This window comes from Pogoniulus pusillus, chromosome 19 (assembly GCF_015220805.1).
Source record: "Pogoniulus pusillus isolate bPogPus1 chromosome 19, bPogPus1.pri, whole genome shotgun sequence".
NCBI classification, from domain to species: domain Eukaryota; kingdom Metazoa; phylum Chordata; class Aves; order Piciformes; family Lybiidae; genus Pogoniulus; species Pogoniulus pusillus.
This window is the reverse complement of record NC_087282.1, coordinates 12330603-12348657: the sequence shown is the minus strand read 5'-3', so window position 1 is coordinate 12348657 and position 18055 is coordinate 12330603. Positions and strand designations below refer to the sequence as shown.

At 54.2% G+C, this 18055-nt stretch overlaps 1 protein-coding gene across 1 annotated transcript; it reads right to left on the bottom strand.

Moving 5' to 3' along the window:
• Nucleotides 1-5339: 5339 nt before the first annotated feature.
• AMER1 (APC membrane recruitment protein 1) lies at nucleotides 5340-17347 on the bottom strand. Its single transcript, XM_064159327.1, has 2 exons — nucleotides 17260-17347; nucleotides 5340-14675 (listed from the first exon to the last, which is right to left on the bottom strand). Exon 2 carries the CDS (start codon nucleotides 14579-14581, stop codon nucleotides 11276-11278), a length of 3306 nt encoding a protein of 1101 aa, XP_064015397.1. The 5' UTR covers nucleotides 14582-14675; nucleotides 17260-17347; the 3' UTR covers nucleotides 5340-11275.
• Between the last annotated feature and the right edge of the window lie 708 nt (nucleotides 17348-18055).

Here is an 18055-nt window from a genome sequence, read left to right as displayed (position 1 = left end):
CCTCAGCTGTGACCACAGCAGAGCCAGGATCAGCCCCAGAAAGACCCAGGGGCTGCAGCAGCTCTGCTGTGAGGATTGGCTGAGGGAGCTGCGATCACTCAGCCTACAGAAGACTTTGGGGGGAAGCTTAGAGCTGAAGGGATCCTACAGGAAGGCTGCAGATGGACTTACCATTAGTGCCCAGTGATAGGACAAGGGGAATGGCTTCAAGCGAAGGGAGAGTAGGTTTAGACTGGATCCTAGGAAGAAGTTCTTCAGTATGAGGGTGGTGAGACTCTGAAATAGGCTGCCCAGGTAGGCTGTGGATGCCTCCTACCTGGGGTTGTTCAAGGCCAGGCTGGATGAGTCCTTGAGCAGCCAAGTCTACTTGAGAGGTGTCCCTGCCCATGGTAGGGAGGTTGGAGCCCATGACCTCTAAGGAGCCTTCCAAGCTAAGCCATTGTGGTGATTGTGTGAATGTGCTGTGGGAAGCAGGAGCCATGAGGCAGCCTGCAAGTGACAGCCGCTTGTGTCTCGCTTCGCGGAGCGACGTTGCTGTGTCGGGGATCTTTCAATTCCTTTGGAGAAGAAAGGGGGGAAAAGGAACACTTCAAAGTATGAAATGCATTTGCATGCTGGCAGCTGACTTCCCCCGGGGTTGTTTTTTGTAGGACCTTGTTTGCACTGAAGGAGTCACTTTGTATTTACTAGCTGGCAATTAGAGCTGGAGGGCACAGTGTACTCACCGGCAGCGCTCTGCTGCTGCCACCAGCAAATGCTTCTCCTGCCATGTGCACGGCAGGAAAGTGGTGGGAGAGGGAGAAAGCAGCATAGGGACACAATGACATCTGTCTCCTACAGCGTCCACTGGCGTCTGTGCCAACCCATGGAGTTGTTTTGGTTGGAAGAGGCCCCCAAAGTCATTGAGCCCAGCCTTTAAACTGCCACTACCAGGTCCCTCAGAACCTCATCTCCACAGCTTTGAAAACCCTTCAGGGATGAGGACTCCACCACTGCCCTGGGAACCCTGGGACAGGCCTTGACAACCGTTTTAGGGAAGGAATTGTTCCTCATGTCCAACCTGAGTCTCCCCTGGGACAACTAGATGCCGTTTCCTCATGTCCCCTTGCTTGCTCCTTAGGAAAAGAGACAACCTCCCACCTAGCTCCAGCCTCTTTTCAGGGGGTTGTAGTGAGCCAGAAGGTCTCCTATGAGCCTCCTTTTCTCCAATCCCAGGTCCCTCAGCTTCTGAGGTCTGAACTCACAGCCCAAGCACCAAGTAGCACTGGCCACACAACCTTCACCCAAGAGCAATTTTTTTTTGCCTTCCTATCTGAGGTTTCCAGCTCTGGCAGCACTTTCTCAGCCCCATGTTCCATGTTTCCCAGCTGATTAACTTCTAGCCCTCTGCCAATTATTGAAATGAAGGGAAATAATTGGGGCTGATCAATCAGTGGCAGCCAGCTCCTGCCCTTTGCCCTTTCCCCTGGTGGTTTTCATCTTGCCTAAATTCAATTAGGGATAAGCAGGAGCTTGTTGCCTTGGAGAAGCACTGCCTGGTGGCCTCTCCCCCTTGATGGTCCCGCTCTGCTTGTTGTCAGAGGTGGTCTCAGCTGCTGCCTTTGTCCCTCCCTGTCTCCACCATGGGAAGGTCACACAAACATGCAGTCCCATGGGATGGCTGTCAGGGACAGAGCAGGGATGGAACTGCTCAAACCCCCAATTCAGAGCTGCCTTCACCACCTCCTACAGCTCCTGTTTTTGGCAAAACACATCAAAGCTGCAACCAACATCAACCTTCCTTGGTGATGTGGTCAAATTTTAAACTAGAGCAGGGTAGACTTGGATTTGCCATTAGGATGAAGTTCTTTACTGTGAGGGTGGTGAGACAATGGAACAGGATGCTCAAAGAAGTTGTAGAAGTGTTTAAAAGCAGGTTGGATGAGGCTTTAAGCAACCTGGTCTAGTGGGAGGTATCGCTACCCATGGCAAGGGGTTGGAATTAGATGATCTTTAAGGTCCCTTCCAGCCCAAATCATTCTGTGATTCTGTGAAATCTCCTCCCTGGGGCAAAGCAACCAAAGAGCCCCTGTTTAAACCCAAAGGGAGAGGTGCTGCCTCACCCACTGCACTACGGCGTTGGGTGCTGCACCCTGGCTCCACCCAGCCCTGAGGACTTGGGGATAGTCCCAGCAGGTAGCCAGGAAACAAGGCAATGGGTACAGCCCATGGTCCTTTCCTAACCCACTGAGCTCCCTGACAGCCCCTGGCATCTCCTCCAAGCCCTAGAGCAATCAGCTCTTGAGTGTGGATTTCTCTCTTTCCATCAGGCTTGAGTCAAAAAAGCTGCAAGAAGAAAAACAAATTAATTTGGCTAAAACACCTCCTTTGCTGTTCTGTGTTCACAGCATCAGGTGGGGCCCTGTGGTGGGGCAGCCTCGAGACAGCTCTGCTGTGCCCAAAGCAGGAAGATATTTGCTCTTCTCTGTTGAGATGGCTCCTTAGATAATTAATAACCTTCTCAAGAGCCTGTCCACTGTGTTTTCTACTCCTTTACTACAAAAAAGGATGGATTTACACACTGCACCACTAGGACCCAGCTGCTTCTCAGTAAAGGCATTAAGTGTAAATGAAGGTGGCCTGTGCAAAGCTGAGCATCATGGAGCCGTAGAATCACAGTATCATTTTGGTTGGAAAAAAAACTTTAAGGTCATCAAGTCCAACCATTTTCTACCACTACCAAGTCTGGAGCTAAACCATGTCCCTCAGCACCACATCTCTGAGGCTTTGAAACACCTCCAGGGGCTGGTGGTACAGCTCTTCTTTAGCTACAAGCATCAACGGTTGGGTGAGACAGTGGAAGGTGCCTGTGCCAAGCCTAGCACAGGGTGCTTCCCCCCACAGCTGATGTTCAGCCAGTCTGATGGTCTGGGGGTAAAATTGGTGACTGAAGAATTCAGGCTTGGCATGGCAAAGTCCTCCAAGGTGTAATGCTGGGGAGGCAGAAAGGGAGCTCTGAATGGCATGTTAGAGGAGAAATCTCCATTGGCATCAATTCATAGAATGGCTTGGGTTGAAAGGGACCTTAAAGACCATCTAGTTCCAGCCCCCCTGCCATGGGCAGGGACATCTTCCACTAGACCAGGACTTACAGAGAGGATGCTCCATCTAAGGAGATCTGGAGCTGCACAAGGAGAACTGGAGATACGTACCCTTGGTTGCTTGTAAACCTGCAGGAGAGGTTTCCCCTCCCTCCATCCTGATGGATGTCTGGGACAATCTGATGGATGGAGTCAGAAAGGACAAAGCCTCCCCAGGGCACCTGCCTTGCAGCTGGGGCTCCCTCCATGACAGCTCCCGACTCATTAAGGCAGCAGCTTGTCAGGCGAGACAGATAATTACAGCTCCTGCAGATTGGATTGGTGTCTGGGGAAGGGGAAGCAGGACTCCTCCTGGGCCTTTCAGTGCAGTTTGGAACCTCAGAAGGTACCCGAGGAACTGCTGGCATTGAAGGTGAGCTTTTGGGTGGTGCTCAGAGTAGGCTGGGTGGGAAGTATGCTCCTGGAGCTTGCAGCAACCTTATGGAGATGCCATCACCACTGCCACAGCAGAACTGTGGCAGGACACTAGCAAAGAGAGAAGCTGCCACCATAAATACAAGTACTTGGCCATGGCAAAAGCCCCATTTCACTCACCTGGCTCATTGTTTTGGTTGCAAAAGCCCTCTAAGATCATCGAGTCCAGCCTTCATCCCAACACTACCAAGGTCATTAAACCATGTCCCCAAGTGCCAACGTCTTTGTGTTGTTTGAACACCTCCAGGGTGCTCTGAAGGCAGCTGAGCCTCTGAGCAACATCTCACCCTGCAGCCTGCCCCTGGTCTTGAGCACCTTGAGCTTTGCAGGTTGTCAGCAAAAAAACATTATGTGGTGTTGGTGTCTGCTGGGAGACTCTCAGTGCCCCACCAACAGTGGGAGAGGTCCTGGACAAACAGGGGGTGATGCATCCCCACAGGTCTTAGGCCAGTGCCTCTGCTCTCAGAGGGCTATCATCAGCCTCAGAGAGCTCTTGCAAATCTTATTTCACCTTTCGTTTGGAAATCAGCAGTGAAATCACACCCCCATGCTGGGCACTGAAGGAGGGGAGTGAAGCAGGAGCCTTGTAGAAAGGATGGTCTGCTGTTAAAGAGCTGCTGGAGCAGAGGGGAGAGCAGCTGCCTCAGCTCGCCTCACAGCCTGCTCCATCCCTCACTCAGCCACACACTTCTGAGCACCTCATCACCCAGAGCCATGCTGCAGAGGCTGCTAATTAAAACCCACCCAAGGGATCTCTGCTCATCGGCTGGGGGAAGGTGCAGCTCCTAGGTGCCTTTCCCAGAGGTACTCCTGGAGCCCTGGATACAGGGCTGCAGCAGACAGAGCCCAGAGACACTGATAAGAGTGGAAATGGGAAACCAATTCTGCTAAATCTCTTATCCCTGGAAGTGTTCAAGGCTGGGCTGGACAAGACCTTGAGCAACCTGGTCTGGTGGGAGGTGTCCATGGCAGGTGGATAGAACTAGACAATCTTTAAGGTCTCTTCCAACCCAAACCATCCCATGATTAACAAACAGTGCTGGCAAAATCCCTTAGAAGTGCTTCCTGCACAATAGAAGCCCCAAATTAAAACCATCTCTTCAGTCCTTCTACACCACGGAACTCGCCAGTGAAGCCAGCCAGGTAGCACTGGGGTGAGGCAAAGCCAACACTGGTTTTCCCACTCCCATGGATGAAACTGGAATTTGTTACAACTGTACTGAAAAGCTCACCTGCAGCTGCTGAAATCTGGCGAGGATGGACCCCACCAGTGATGCTTCATTATCTGGGAGCCTCACGATTCTGGTTCCTGTCACCTGCATCAGCCTTGGCCACTGCTCCAGCCCAGCGTCAGCAAAGGGTAAGAAATGAAGAGAGAAAAATTGATCCTGGGGGCTTCTTCTCTAGGAGGAAACTGCAAACAATGAGGGTGGTGAGACACTGGCACAGGTTGCCCAGGCAAGCTGTGGATGCCCCCCTCCCTAGTGGTGTTCAAGGCCTTGGAAACCTGCCCTAATGGGAGGTGTCCCTGCCCATGGCAGGGGGTTGGAACTGGATGATCTTTAAGTTCCCTTCCAACCCAAACCATTTTGTGACTCTATGATATTTGGCAGGGTTCATTTAGCAACACAGGGCTTGCTGAGCATTGTTGCCTTCCCCCCCTGGAAAAGCCACTTGGCTTGCAAATACTCAAGAGGAAGGAAAAGAAAGCCAGTTTCAATAAAGCATAAGATAAGCCTAAGATAAGCAGAGGGAAAAAAAGCAAACTACAAGGGAAGCTTCAGGTTCTCTAAAAACCCAAAGTTTATTCATCAGTTTTCAGTGAAAGGAACATTCATTTCAGAACACAATCAACACATTAAAAAGTTTCAAGGACTAGGGGCAAGGAGACCAGAAAGGAAATGGAGGAAAAAAAAACCCAACCACATTTAGACAAGATGGTCACCAGGAGCCACCTCTGCTCCCTGGGAACCCACAGAGCAGCGGGGTGGCAGCAGGGGAGCTCAGGGTGACCTGGCACAAGGGACAATGATTTTGTTTCTTTAGAACCAAGAGGCTTTTCTAGCTTTGCATTTATCACTTCACCCAAGTGTAGCTTCAAGGATGACTCAAGGATGCCGGTGAGAAGAGCTGGGAACTCCAGCTGGAGAGGGGGAAGCTGGGAAGTTAAGGGGCAGAAGGAATGGGAAATGCATCCTAGGAATGTTTGCTGAGTGACCTGCCCAGGGAGGGAGGTTCTCCTCCCACTTTGCTCTGCATAGTCAGGCTACAGCTGGAGTACTGGGTCCTTTTGGGCTCCCCACTTGAACAGAGACAGGGAGCTACTGGAGAGAGTCCAGCAGAGGCTGAGATGCAGAGGGGCCCGGAACATCTCTGTGAGGAGAAAAGGCTGAAAGCCCTGAGGCTGCTGAGCCTGGACAAGAGCAGCCCCAGAGGGGATCTGGCTCAGTGCTCAGCAAGAGCTAAAGGGTGGGGGCCAAGAGGATGGGGCCAGGCTCTTGTCAGCGGTGCCCAGCGACAGGACAAGAGGCAATGGGCACAGACTGGAACCCAGGAGGTTCCACCTGAACAGGAGAAAATTCTTTTCTTTGAGGGTGCCTGACCCCAGAGAGGCTGTGCAGTCTTGCTTTCCAAACTCAGCCGGACACTGTGACCCTGGGCAAGCTGCTGTGGGACTGGATGATCTCCAGGGGTCCTTTCCAACCCCCGGCATGGTGGGGTCCTGTGAATTGGGGCACAGACTTGTCAGGAAACAATTTCAAAAGCACCATTGGGTGAAGACTTCGTTTGTTAAAAGCCATAAAAAGCTATGCAGATCCCAAAGCCTCAGCAGCTCTCACTCCCCACCTCTGCTGGCACTGGGGAGCAGGGGAAAGAAGGGTTAAACCCAATGTGCTGTGGGTTCAAACCAATGCTTTTGGCTGTAGGCTTTTATGTTTTCAGCATTTCCTTTCCTTTTCACACCTCACTGCTCTGAGTTAATCACTGGGGGCTTCTGCTGAGGAGTTGTTTCAGCCCTTAGACCCCACACAGGGTGGCAAACTCAACGGGGGGCACAACTCCTGCAGAGGCAGGCAAACAAACCAACATGTTCATCCAACTCAAAGGAAAAAGACAAGGCCAAGTGTTGTCACATCAACCCACGTCAGGTTTTGGCTTACCAGAAGCTCTCCTCACTCTTCTGATCCTAAAACTCAAGGTGGTGTTACTCAGGAAGATGTTTTACTGATGCTGGACCTCCCCAGGCTTCAGCCTGGAACAGCAGAGACGTAGAAGGTGGAAAGCCCTGCTAATCCCACATGGATCCTGGGATTATTTAAAGAGCCATCCTCAAGCACAGAGCAGGGCAAAAACTGAGCTCCCAACCCAGCTGGGGAACACCAAGGGGAGAGGAAATTTATCACTGGGTTGAAGAGCATCACCACACACTGACCAAGGGCATCTTCAGGGATTTAAGAAAAGCCCCTATTTGGGGATGAAATAATTTAAGCCACACAGAGGGAAAAAACTCAACTCAAATCTGTAGGTTTCTACTTAAAAACAGTCAACAAGACTTGAGGGAGAACATCACCAACATCCACAAATTCAGCTCCAAAGCTTAAACAAAACCAGAAACAACAAAACCAAGGAGGGTGACACACAGAGAGATTAACACAGCGACAGCTCAGCCGTGTGTGCAAAGAGAGAGGGTGTGGATTGGTGAGGGACTGGTTGTAGTGGTAAGGGGCTGGTCATACTGGTAAGGGGCTGGTTGCACTGGTAAGGGGCTGGTTTTGGGGGCAGTGCTGGGTTTGTAGTGGAGCAGCAGGTTATAGAGGAGGCGAGGAGCGTGGTTCCCTTGCATTGCACCGGCGGCAGCAGCAGCAGCAGCAGCAACTGCCTGCTCTCCATCGGAGCCACGAACCCCACCGCGCCAGGAGACGAAGGAGCACAAAGGAGTCAGAGAAGCAGTCTGTAAAGTTTCCCCGTGAATATAAAATGCAAACTGATACAAAAATAGAGAAAAATCGACCCTTCTTCTGATGTGTATAAAAAACAAACCCCCAGGAAGTCCCCGCAACGCAATACAAGAACCACTTGGTAGGCTGACCCAAATGGCAGTGGTTTCATCCCAAGTTAACAGCCAGAAGTCATCACCAGGAGGCAAAACCTTCCCCAGAAGGGACATACCCAGGGGTGTCCCTCGAGGGGAAGTCTTCCCTTAATCTCTCAGCAAGACAATCTGCCATTGCTGACTTTCAGCACTCAGTTTTTGGTTCCAAAGCCCTTTTTCATGCTAAGCGTCAATCACCATCCTCAAATCACTGACCAGGCTGCCCAGAGAGATGGTGGAATCTCTTCTGGAGTCATTCCAAACCAACCCAGACACATTCCTGTGCAGCCTGTTCTAGGTGACCCTGCTTTGGCAAGGGGGTTGGACCAGGTGATCCCCAGAGGTCCCTTCCAACCCCACCATGCTGGGATCCTGTGAAATCTGAGTTCCTTAGGTAAGGCAGTGTTTGACCAACAGCTTGATCCGGGTCAAGGCCAGATCTGCTCCTATTTACCCTGGGTGTTCTGGGACATTAGGCAGTGAAATCCAATCTTTACAGCAGTGATACTTCCCAGGCTGGGTTTAGCACATGGAAAATTCTGATTTCATTGGGTTAATGGGGCAGAACATGCCAAGAAACCAGCAAATGAGCTCCAAAAAACGCCTTGAGGAAGCTCATTTTCCATCACTAAGATACTTGCTTCATCAAATGGAGAGGAGAAACCTTTGGTACAAAGTCAGGTTATCAAGCCCTGCCTGTATTGCTTCCACACATTCGAGTCTAGGAGCTGGTTTCACCAAACCTCTCCGTTTCGTACCTACGACCAAAAGGATTCATCCCAGAGACATGCGACTGGACATTCACTGTAGCACCAAAATGCCTCCACACCTCACCAAGACTTTGGCAAAGGCTGCACTACATCCACCCAAACCCCCTCAATGCCTTTGGTGAGATGCTAAAGGAAAGAGTAATTAATAAAAGAACCAGTAAGGGGCTGCTGCTCAGGGCAAGCGACCGGTGTGAGCGCTCAGCTGTGTGACCTTTCCAGCGTCGCCAGCAGTGCTCGTTGTGGGTTTTGTGCTGTGAGTGGTGGTGAGGAGTGAGGTGCTGGAACCTGATCCTCACTCCCAGACTAAAGAAGGGGTATGAAGAGTGTAGCCAGCAGGTCCAGGGAAGCTCTCCTGCCCCTCTGCTCTGCCCTAGTCAGGCCACAAATAGAGGACTGGGTCCAGTTCTGGGCTCCCCAGCTGAAGACAAAGAGGGAACTACCAGGCAGAGTCCAGTGGAGGCTACAGAGACGTTGAGGGGCCTGGAGCACCTCTGTGAGAGGCAAAGGCTGAGAGCCCTGGGGCTGTTGAGCCTGGAGAAGAGCAGCCTCAGAGGAGATCTGCTCAGTGCTCAGCAAGAGCTAAAGGGTGGGGGGGCAAGAGGATGGGGCCAGGCTCTTCTCAGTGGTGCCCAGTGACAGGACAAGAGGCAGTGGGCAGAGACTGGAACCCAGGAGCCTCCACTTGAACAGGAGAAGAAACTGCTTTGCTGTGAGGGTGCCTGAGCCCTGGAGGAGCCAACACAACAGAGAGATTGTGGAGTCTCCTCTGGAGAGATTCCAAACCCAGGTGACCATTGTGATCCTGGGCAAGCTGCTGTGGGTGTCTCTGCTGTAGCAGCGAGGCTGGCCTGGATGATCTCCAGGGGTCCCTTCCAGTGCTCACCATGCTGGGATTCTGTTCCAAATGGGCAATACTCCTTAGCAGACACTCACACACTGAGCTAATGAGGGGAGACCATGATCACAGCCTCAGGGCCCTTTTGCTGGAGGATGTTGGGCTAGCATCAAGAGTCAGGTTTGTCCCATGACATTCTCTCCAGTTGTACAGCAGGATGGGAGAAAAGGACAGGAGAAAATAAACCATGGCACATCAGGTTTCTGCAGGAATTCCCTCCAGCAGACCTGGTAGGGAAATGCTGACAAATGAAGCCATGGGTACATAAATGGGTCTGCTCCAGCCTCAGCAGTCTGCTCAGAGAAGGAAAAAAACACTTAAGTCAATCCACAGACAAGCCAGCCTGGCTTTGCCCTTCTCTGCTCCTTCACAGGGACACAAGGACAGGGCAGTCAGGAGCCTCTCTCTAAAAGAACTGCCAGGATCTCGTTTTGCTTGGGAGAGAGAAAAAAAATCAAGACCAGCTCCTTGTGCCTGTAACTACAATGCCAAGAAGCTGCTGATGTTTCCAATCAGAGCACCAGAGACACATCCATAGCCATCATGGGCAGAGATTAGCAAGAAAAGCAGGATGGGGATGGACAGAGCCACCCCTAGCCCCACACTTTGCTCTGGAGATGGGAGAAAATTCAGATATTTCCAGCTCAGCATTATTCTGTTTAATGCTACAACCTCTGCTGCAAAGAAAAGGGGCAGCTTGGAGAGTGAAATACAAATCATCATGAGAAACTGGACTGAAGTCAGAATGCAGAGGCTGGAGAGAAGGAAAAAGCTTTTTAAGTCACGGACAGGGAGCTCATAGACATTTCCAGGAGCTTATGGAACCTTCTCAGACACAGTCTGTCTCCACAGCTCGTGTCCCTCCTCCACACTTCAAGAGGAAAACAGAAATCCCAAACCTGCAGCAACCTCCAGCTTTTTTGCTCCCTCCAGCTAGGAGGAAGAAGCCACGAAGCTTAATCCAGGCTGCGTCACAGCCCCGACTGCCCTGGACAGAGCACTCTCCTCTTAGGAGTTTCTGCAAAGAAAACAACCCTAAAATAATTCCAGAACCAAACCCAACCCACAAAACTTCCTTTTGAAGGAAGTAACAGCATCTGCAACTCTGCAGCTACAGGCACAATGCAAATCTTGCTCATTTCCAACACCTCATCCGTGTGCCTGTGGCCTGGGAGAGGTGAAGAGCAAGGGACAAAGCTTGGGAATGGTTTCAACCAGGAATTACACCCCATGAAGAGAGACCACAACAAAGAAGGGACCAGTATTTTGTACCATGAAGGGACACCACCGAGAGCACACCTCTCTGAGCACAGTTATCCATGAGCAAATTAGAAGTAGACCTGGAAAATGTTACCAGCACACCCACAAAGGCTCCTGCTTTCCTCTGGGGAAAGGGAACACCAAGCCGTAAACAAAAAGGTTACTGGAAAGGTCCCCTTTCAGCTGACTCCCCTCTTGTCCTTGCTCTCAAGCAACTGGCATCCTTCCTCTCAGCCTCCCCAGCCCCAGACTGAGATGGAAGACATTCAACATGAGTCTGAACAGAAATATTTCACCAAGAAAAGGAAGAAAATAACCCCCCTATTCCTCCCCAAACTCCCCCCCAAGGCTCGCTCACCCATCCTGCAGCAAAGCCCCAACCCTGCCATGCTGGCACCAGGTCCATTCCCAGCTCTTGTTCTAGCAGCAACGTTGAGCATGTGGCAAGGGCTGCCAGGGCACTTAGCCACAGAGGGCATGGGCTGGAGGGATGGGCTGGAAAACAAGACAGCGCCTGGGAAGTGACCTACAGATCCCAGCAGCAGCTCCAAGCCCTGCCAGACCACCCACGGCAGCAAGGCCACGTACCACGGCGGTGGGACTGGAGCTCATCCTCACCAGCCCAGCTCTGAACTCACCTCCCTCACAAACTGCTCGCTGAAGGTTCCTTCTCTCCCTCCCACACCCTCCCCGCAGCAGCTATTCATTCTGCATCGGGGACGTTGATGGTGGCAGGCAGCACGGGCAGCCCGGAGGCGGCTCTGCCCTTCAGGGGCTCTCCGCAGCGCTCTGGGCTCCGGAGGGCATCGGTGCTGCCGCTGGGGTGCTGAGGAACGCCCTGGGCGATGCCCACAGGTTTGCACTTGGGGCGTTTCTCCGGGGAGCAGGCAAAAGGGAAGCTCAGGGGCAGGTCGGGCTCCGTCTCTCCCACGGGTAACAAGTGAGGCAGCTTTTTGGTGGTGGCTTCTCCGTGGTACCTGTAGGAGCCAGCTGCCTCCCAGGACCTCCTGGCCTCGCCCTGCAGAGGTAAGTTGGAGGGTCTGACTGGGTGTCTGTTCAGCTCTGCCTCCTGGGGCTGCATGTCCAGGGTTTCTCCAGGGATGCTCCGGGAAAGAGACAGGAAAGGAGGAGACGCAGTGCCAGGCTGCTCGGCTGGCTGCCAGGCACTTTCCATCGCCACAGCTGCAGCAAAGTCCCAGTGCTGCGTAACCCCAGCAGCCATTGCAGCGTCATGCTGGAGGTGCTGCAAGCCTGGCCAGCTCAACCCGCCATCAGGAGCCGCCAACTCACCCTCCTCCTTGCTCCTGCTCCTCCTCGTCCCGCCTGAGTCCTTTTTGCCACCCTCCCGCTTGGCCCAGAGGCGGCAGGGCTGAGTGCCACCCTTGGCACCCTGCGTGTCACCAAGCTCAAACTCCAGGCTCTCGGTGTCGAGCGACCGGCTCCTGCGGTCGATGGAGAGCGGTGCGGGCATGGAGGGGCTCAGGCCGTGGAGGCGCAGGTGGCGGGGCAGGCTGGTGACACCCCAGTTGCAGCTCTGGAAGGAGCCCGGGGAGTACCCCGGGGACATTCTCTCGTCACATTCAGCCAACGACTCCTTTTGTCCGTAGCCGTCGTCAAACTCGTCGGCGATGTCCTCACCGGCATTCATCTCAGGATGCTCCTCACACTCCCCTTCTCCCTCCTGCTCCACATCCACCACGTCAAAGGTGACCATAGTGGGGAGGGCAGGGAGGTTCTGGGTGAAGGAAGAGCCAGAGGCAGAGCTCCCCAGGCTTTCGGAGAGGCTGGAGAAGAGGGTCCCACTGCTGGCGAATTCCACCAGCGCCTGGGAGAAGTTCACAGCATGCTCGGGCTCACATTCATTGTCCACCTGGGGCTGGCTGCTGGTGGTCTCCACTCCACCATGCTCATCTTCTGGCAGTCTGTAGCCGGGGAACATCCCTGCTTTGGCTGGGGCCATGCCAAACAAGCCACAGTCTGGGTCCGGATCGAACCCCGAGCTGCTCTTTGTGAGCTGATTAAGGCAACTTCCTGGGGCCTTTGGGCTGCTGTAGGAGCTCTCTGGGCACAAGGGCCCTGCAAAATCCCTCCACTCCACACTTTCAGCTCTAGCCACCGAAACCCCACCACTCACACCCCTGTTCGGGGCATGGGAGGCCACCTGCTCACCACCAAGGCCACTCTGACTCTTGCCAAGTGAGCTGGCTGCTCGGGTTTTACATTCCACACACTGCTTTTCCCGGGGACACTTCTCCTTGCTGGGAACGTCGATACGCTTCAAGATGGGTTCCCTCTGCAGCTCCCAGAAGAGCAGCTCCTTCTGAATGGCTGCCAGCCGCTCTTCTTCTGTTTCCATCACGCCTCTCTTCTGATCCATCATCTGGATCAGGCTCTTCTCAGCAGGGAGGCAGAAGTCCAAGAAGTAGCTGAAGATGCCCGGGCGTGAGATCTTGCTCTCAAACAAGGATTCCTCCCCGTGAGGAGGGCTCATCAGCGCGTCAAACTCATAAAGTGCATCGCCGCTGTAGCTGTCTCTGGGCAAACGCTCCTTCTTCATCTCACCAAGCCCATCTCCACCTTCATCCTCTGGCCCTGGCGTGGTGGAGTCATAATACCCCTCATCACTATTAGGGGCTGACTCTTGCTGGTCGCTCTGTGGTGTCAGAAGGTCAACACCATCCATCGCATCGCCCAGGTAGGGATGGGCTTCTGCCTCGTGCGAGGCATGCGTCTCCAAACTGCTACTGGACACCTGGGCTCCGTAGCTTCTCTCCCCTGCCACGTTGCCATCCCACATCTGGTGAAGGTACTCCTCTGCCTCCTCGGGTATGGCCATCTCCTCCCCACCGCCCTGGTAGGTGACCAGGCAGGAGCTACGCTTGGCAGCCTCTCTGCTGCGCTCCACAGAGATGGTGCTCTCAGTGATGTCGGGCTCGGCGATGTCATCTCCACACCCCGTCAGGGAGTCGAAGCTCTTCAGGGATGTGGCATCTCCTAAGATGAGGCTTAGAAGATCTCCCGAGTGTAGGCAGGGAGGGTCATTGTCCATGAAGTCTGGATGGAAATCCAGCAGCGTATCACCATGCTCAAACTCTGCACAGACAACACCATCAGCTTCTGATTTTGTATCCATAGAGTCCCTCTTCCCTGCCATCACCACAGCATCACCACCACAGCTCTCAGAACTGCCTTCATCAGCCACAAGGCAACCAGGCTCAGCAGCCTCCCCACTGTTGGCCACTGTCCCTACTGAGTGATCATCCTCAGAGCTCCCCAGGCAAGCTGTGGCAAGAGGGACATGTCCCAGTCCTCTTTCCTCTGCAGCCCCTTGGCTTTCCACTCCCACCCCAGGAGCTTTGGTGGCCTCCTCTGTGTCTCCGGTCCACTCAGGGAGCTCTGTTTTCTCACACTCAGCAACTTTGCTCTTGCGGTGACGCCGGATACTGTTAAAAAAACCTTTCAGCCCTTTTTTAGGTCTGGGAAAGGAGGACTTCTCTCCATTGGATTTTTTCTCACAGCCCTCAATGCTCCCTGGTGGAGAGCTATCTCCCTGGCCCAAGTCAAACCTGGTGCCGGTGTCTACAGCCGAGTGAGCACTTTGGGAGCTTGGCAGCAGGCAAGGCCGTGAGTCCCTGCTGCTCTCTGAGGGGCTTTCCAGCTGCACCCCATCGCCTTTCTCGTACGTGGCATCGCTGAGCCCATCGTGGGTCTTGCATTTGATGAGGCCCTTTTTAGAGGCTGCTTTCCCCTGGCCTTTGCTTCTGCCTCCAAAGAAGCTGGGCAGAGTACAGATGCTCCTCTTTCCCCCAAACAGCTTGAAAGCTGTTTTCTTCAGCTTGCCAGGGGGTGGCTGAGGCTGCTGTGGCTCTGCAGCTACCACAGAAGCAGCGCCCGGCTCAGGCCGCTGGTCCCCAGCCTCCTCCTGCTGCTGGTCCCATCCCTCTGGCTGCCCACAGGCCACCGACTGTGACCTGGCCTGGGCAGGCTCCTCCGGGCAGCCTGTTTCCATGGTAGCTGCTCAGTTTGGGTGCATCTAGCTGGAGACAGTGACTTTGGCGGCAGAGTCCTCGTCTGGGCATGGAGATCGGAGCATCCCAGCTGATCTAAAGCCAAGAGAAAGGGGAGAGCATGAGAAGAGGAGGCTGAGAGGGGATCTTAATGCTTACAAATACCTGAGGAGTGGGCATCAGGAAGATGGAGTCAGACTCTTCTCAGTGGTCCTAGAGATGGGACAAGAGATAATGAGCACAAACCTGAACATAGAAAGTTCCATCTAAACATGAGGAACTTTTTTACTTTGAGGTTGGCAGAGGACTGGAACAGGATGCCCAGAGAGGTGGTGGAGTCTGTGTTTCTGGAGACTTTCAAGGCCCACTTAGACATGTTCCTGTGTGACCTGCTCTAGGAGACTCTGCCATCCTGTGAGATGGCAATAGAGGGTGCAAAGCCAGAGGCACAGAAGTAATGAGACAAAGAACTTTATCAACAGCTGGACCCAGAGCTGCAAAAGCTGCTGACAGCCTCTCAGCATTCACACCTTAAAGCCAGGCATGGAAACATCACAATGCTTACATTTATCGGTTTTTAAGTGCAGGAAAGCTACCTGTCTCTGTTTGGTAGCATCCCCACTGCCCAGCAACAAGCAGGTCCAGCGTTGGGACCACCCTACTCCAAACCCTTTGCCACTGGGGTCACTGGTTACTACCCACGTATGAGAAGGGAAAACATCAGTTGCTGTGGCACAGAGAGGAACCCACACCCACCAACCCCTTCTCTCAGCTCTCCCAGACTCACAGTATCATAAAATGACAGGGGTTGGTTGGGATCGAGTCCCAACCCCCCTGCCAAAGCAGGGTCACCTAGGAGAGGTCACACAGGAACACATCCAGGGAGCATTTTGCTGGAAGTCATGCTAGGACACAGCCCTCTCTCCGAGCACGTGTCCAAGAAGAAAGCTGTTCACTGCATTTATTTATTCTTTTTAGGTGATTTCAGTTGTTTTCACCATCATCTGTCCAGCCAGGAAGAAGTGCATTAAAAACATCCACCATAAACCACCCTGATCAGATTATCTCAGTGGCACTGAGGCAGGTTTTAAATCTGATCCTGGATTAATATTGGAGGAGAATTAAAATAATAACAGTGCTCCTTTTGCAGAGGTAAGGTTGGAGAAGGTAAATGCAATAAAAACTTGAACGTGCTGCTGAGCTGGAACGCCTGAGGCTTTAGCTCTTACTGGTGTGAAGTTGGTGAAGCTTTGCATAGTGTTTAGCCAGAGATGTGGAATTAAAAATGCACCCAAATGATGGCCTCTGGCTCCCACCACCCCACAGCAGGCCTACAAAGGAGGATTTCATTTTTTTCCTCCAGCCTGGTGAACAGTGCAGCTTTGTCTCCCAAATTACTGATAACCCCCAGCACTGACCTGCCCTGCTCAAACCAGCAGCTGGAGTACAGCTGATGAGCAAACCTGCCTTTCATCAGCAAACATTGGGCTATCTCTGTTTGGTGAGAGCTGCTGAGAAAGGCCTTCCACCACGACAAGAAGGACACTGAGGGGCTGGAGCAAGTCCAGAGAAGGACAATGAGGCTGTTGAAGGGTCTAGAGAACAGGTCTGGTGATGAGCAGTGGAAGGAAGGACCTGGGGGTGTTCAGCTTGGCGAAAAAGAGGCTCAGAGAAGACCTTCTGGCTTTCTACAACTTCCTGAAAGGAGGCTGGAGCCAGGTGGGGATTGGTCTCTTCTCCCAGGGAACAAGCAACAAGACAAGAAGAAATGGCCTCAGGTTGCCCCAGGGGAGGTTCAGGTTGGACACGAGGAACAATTTCTTGTCCTCGAAGGTTGTCAAGGCCTAAAACAAGCTGCCCAGGGCAGTGGGTAGAGCCCCATTCTTGGAGGGGTATCAGAGCCGTGGAGAGGTAGTGCTGAGGGACATGGTTTGGTGGTGACCTGGCAGCGCTGCGTTAAGGGTTGGACTCCATGATCTTGGAGCTCTTTGCCAACCCAAACCGATTCTGCTCCGTTCTCTCCTCTAACCGAAAATCACACACGTGCATCTGCACAGACAAAAAGCAGAGCCGGGGGGATGGGACTGAGACAGAAACGTGATTCCCAAAAGCCCATTCGAAGACGATTTCTCCCCGGCACCACGTCACCAGCAGCCACCGCTGCGGGCACGCAGGTACCGAGAGGAGAGCGGAGGCAGGAGGGGCAAGCAGCAGCACCGCGAACCGCTGAGAGGGCGAGCTCAACCCCAGGACCCCGGCCACAATCAGACAAGGAGCGCTCCAGACGCGCTCGGCGGCCGAGGGCAGGTTCGGGTGCAGCGGGGAAGGGCGGTTCCGCTCCGGGCCTCCCAGAGGGGCCGGGCAGGGCAGCACCAGGTGGCTCCGAGCTGCTGGTGGCCCCGTGAGGAACCTCCGCCGCCCGAAGCCCCTGAGGAGGGACTGCAGCGCGGATCGGAGCCCTCCGTCGCTCAGCCGCGTTCCCCAAACTTTGGGAGGGGCAGCACCCAAAGGAACGCGAGACCCTGACAGAAGGAGCCGGGGAGCACAGGTCCCCACGGCCCCCCCGCAGCCCCGTCTGCTGGCACAGGCGGGGGCCCACAGGGGCCAGGCCCTCTCTCCGGCCGCAGCGAACCCGCTCACGTTGTCCTTCCCGCCTCGATCCCCGCTCCCCGGCACTTACCGGCAGCGGCAGCCCCGCGGGGTGTGCGCGGAACCCGAGCGATCGGGAGGGGCAGCAGCGCGGCCGGGGCCGCCCGGGCCAGCCCAGGCCGGCGGCGAGTGGCGGGGTCCGCCCGGCGCGGCCGGCAGGGGCGGGGCGCCGTCACTGAGGGGCGGGGCCAGGGCGGGAACAGCGCCGCGGAGGGGGCGGGCCAAGGAGGGTCTGCCGGGGGGCGGGGCCGCTGATTGGTGGGCGTGTGGGCGTGGCTTTGCTGCGGGGGCGTGGCCCCGCGGGGGGGTTGGCCCTGGCGCTAGCGCGGGCTCCAGCCGCTGTAACGTCAGGCCAGGCGGGGGGTGACGTCAGGCGGGGGAAGGTGATGTCAGACAGCGTGATCGAAGGACACTGTGTGTGACACCCTGGTCCCTGCCAGGGACTGTCGGGGTGTGCTCCCCTACCCATCGCGTCCCCAGCTCACATCCACCCATTGCCCACCCAGACCTGAGCACCCATAAGCAAAGGCCAGCCTCATCCTCACCCCAAAGTGGGAGGCTCAAGTCTGGGGAGAGGCCAGCACAAACCAGAACCTGAACCACTTTCAGGGCTTTTGCTCTTCACCTGGTGCTGCTCTGCTGAACTAGAACCACTTGGCAGCTGTTATCATGAAATTAATCTTTCCAGCATGGTGGAGCAGTTCAGAATGACATCATCAAGCATCCAGCACTGGGTTAGGACCAGCAGCAGACAGCTACAGAATTGCTGCCATAGAGGTCAAGGGCATCCACCCTTCTGCTCCCCCACTTCCTCATGTCTTTAACCC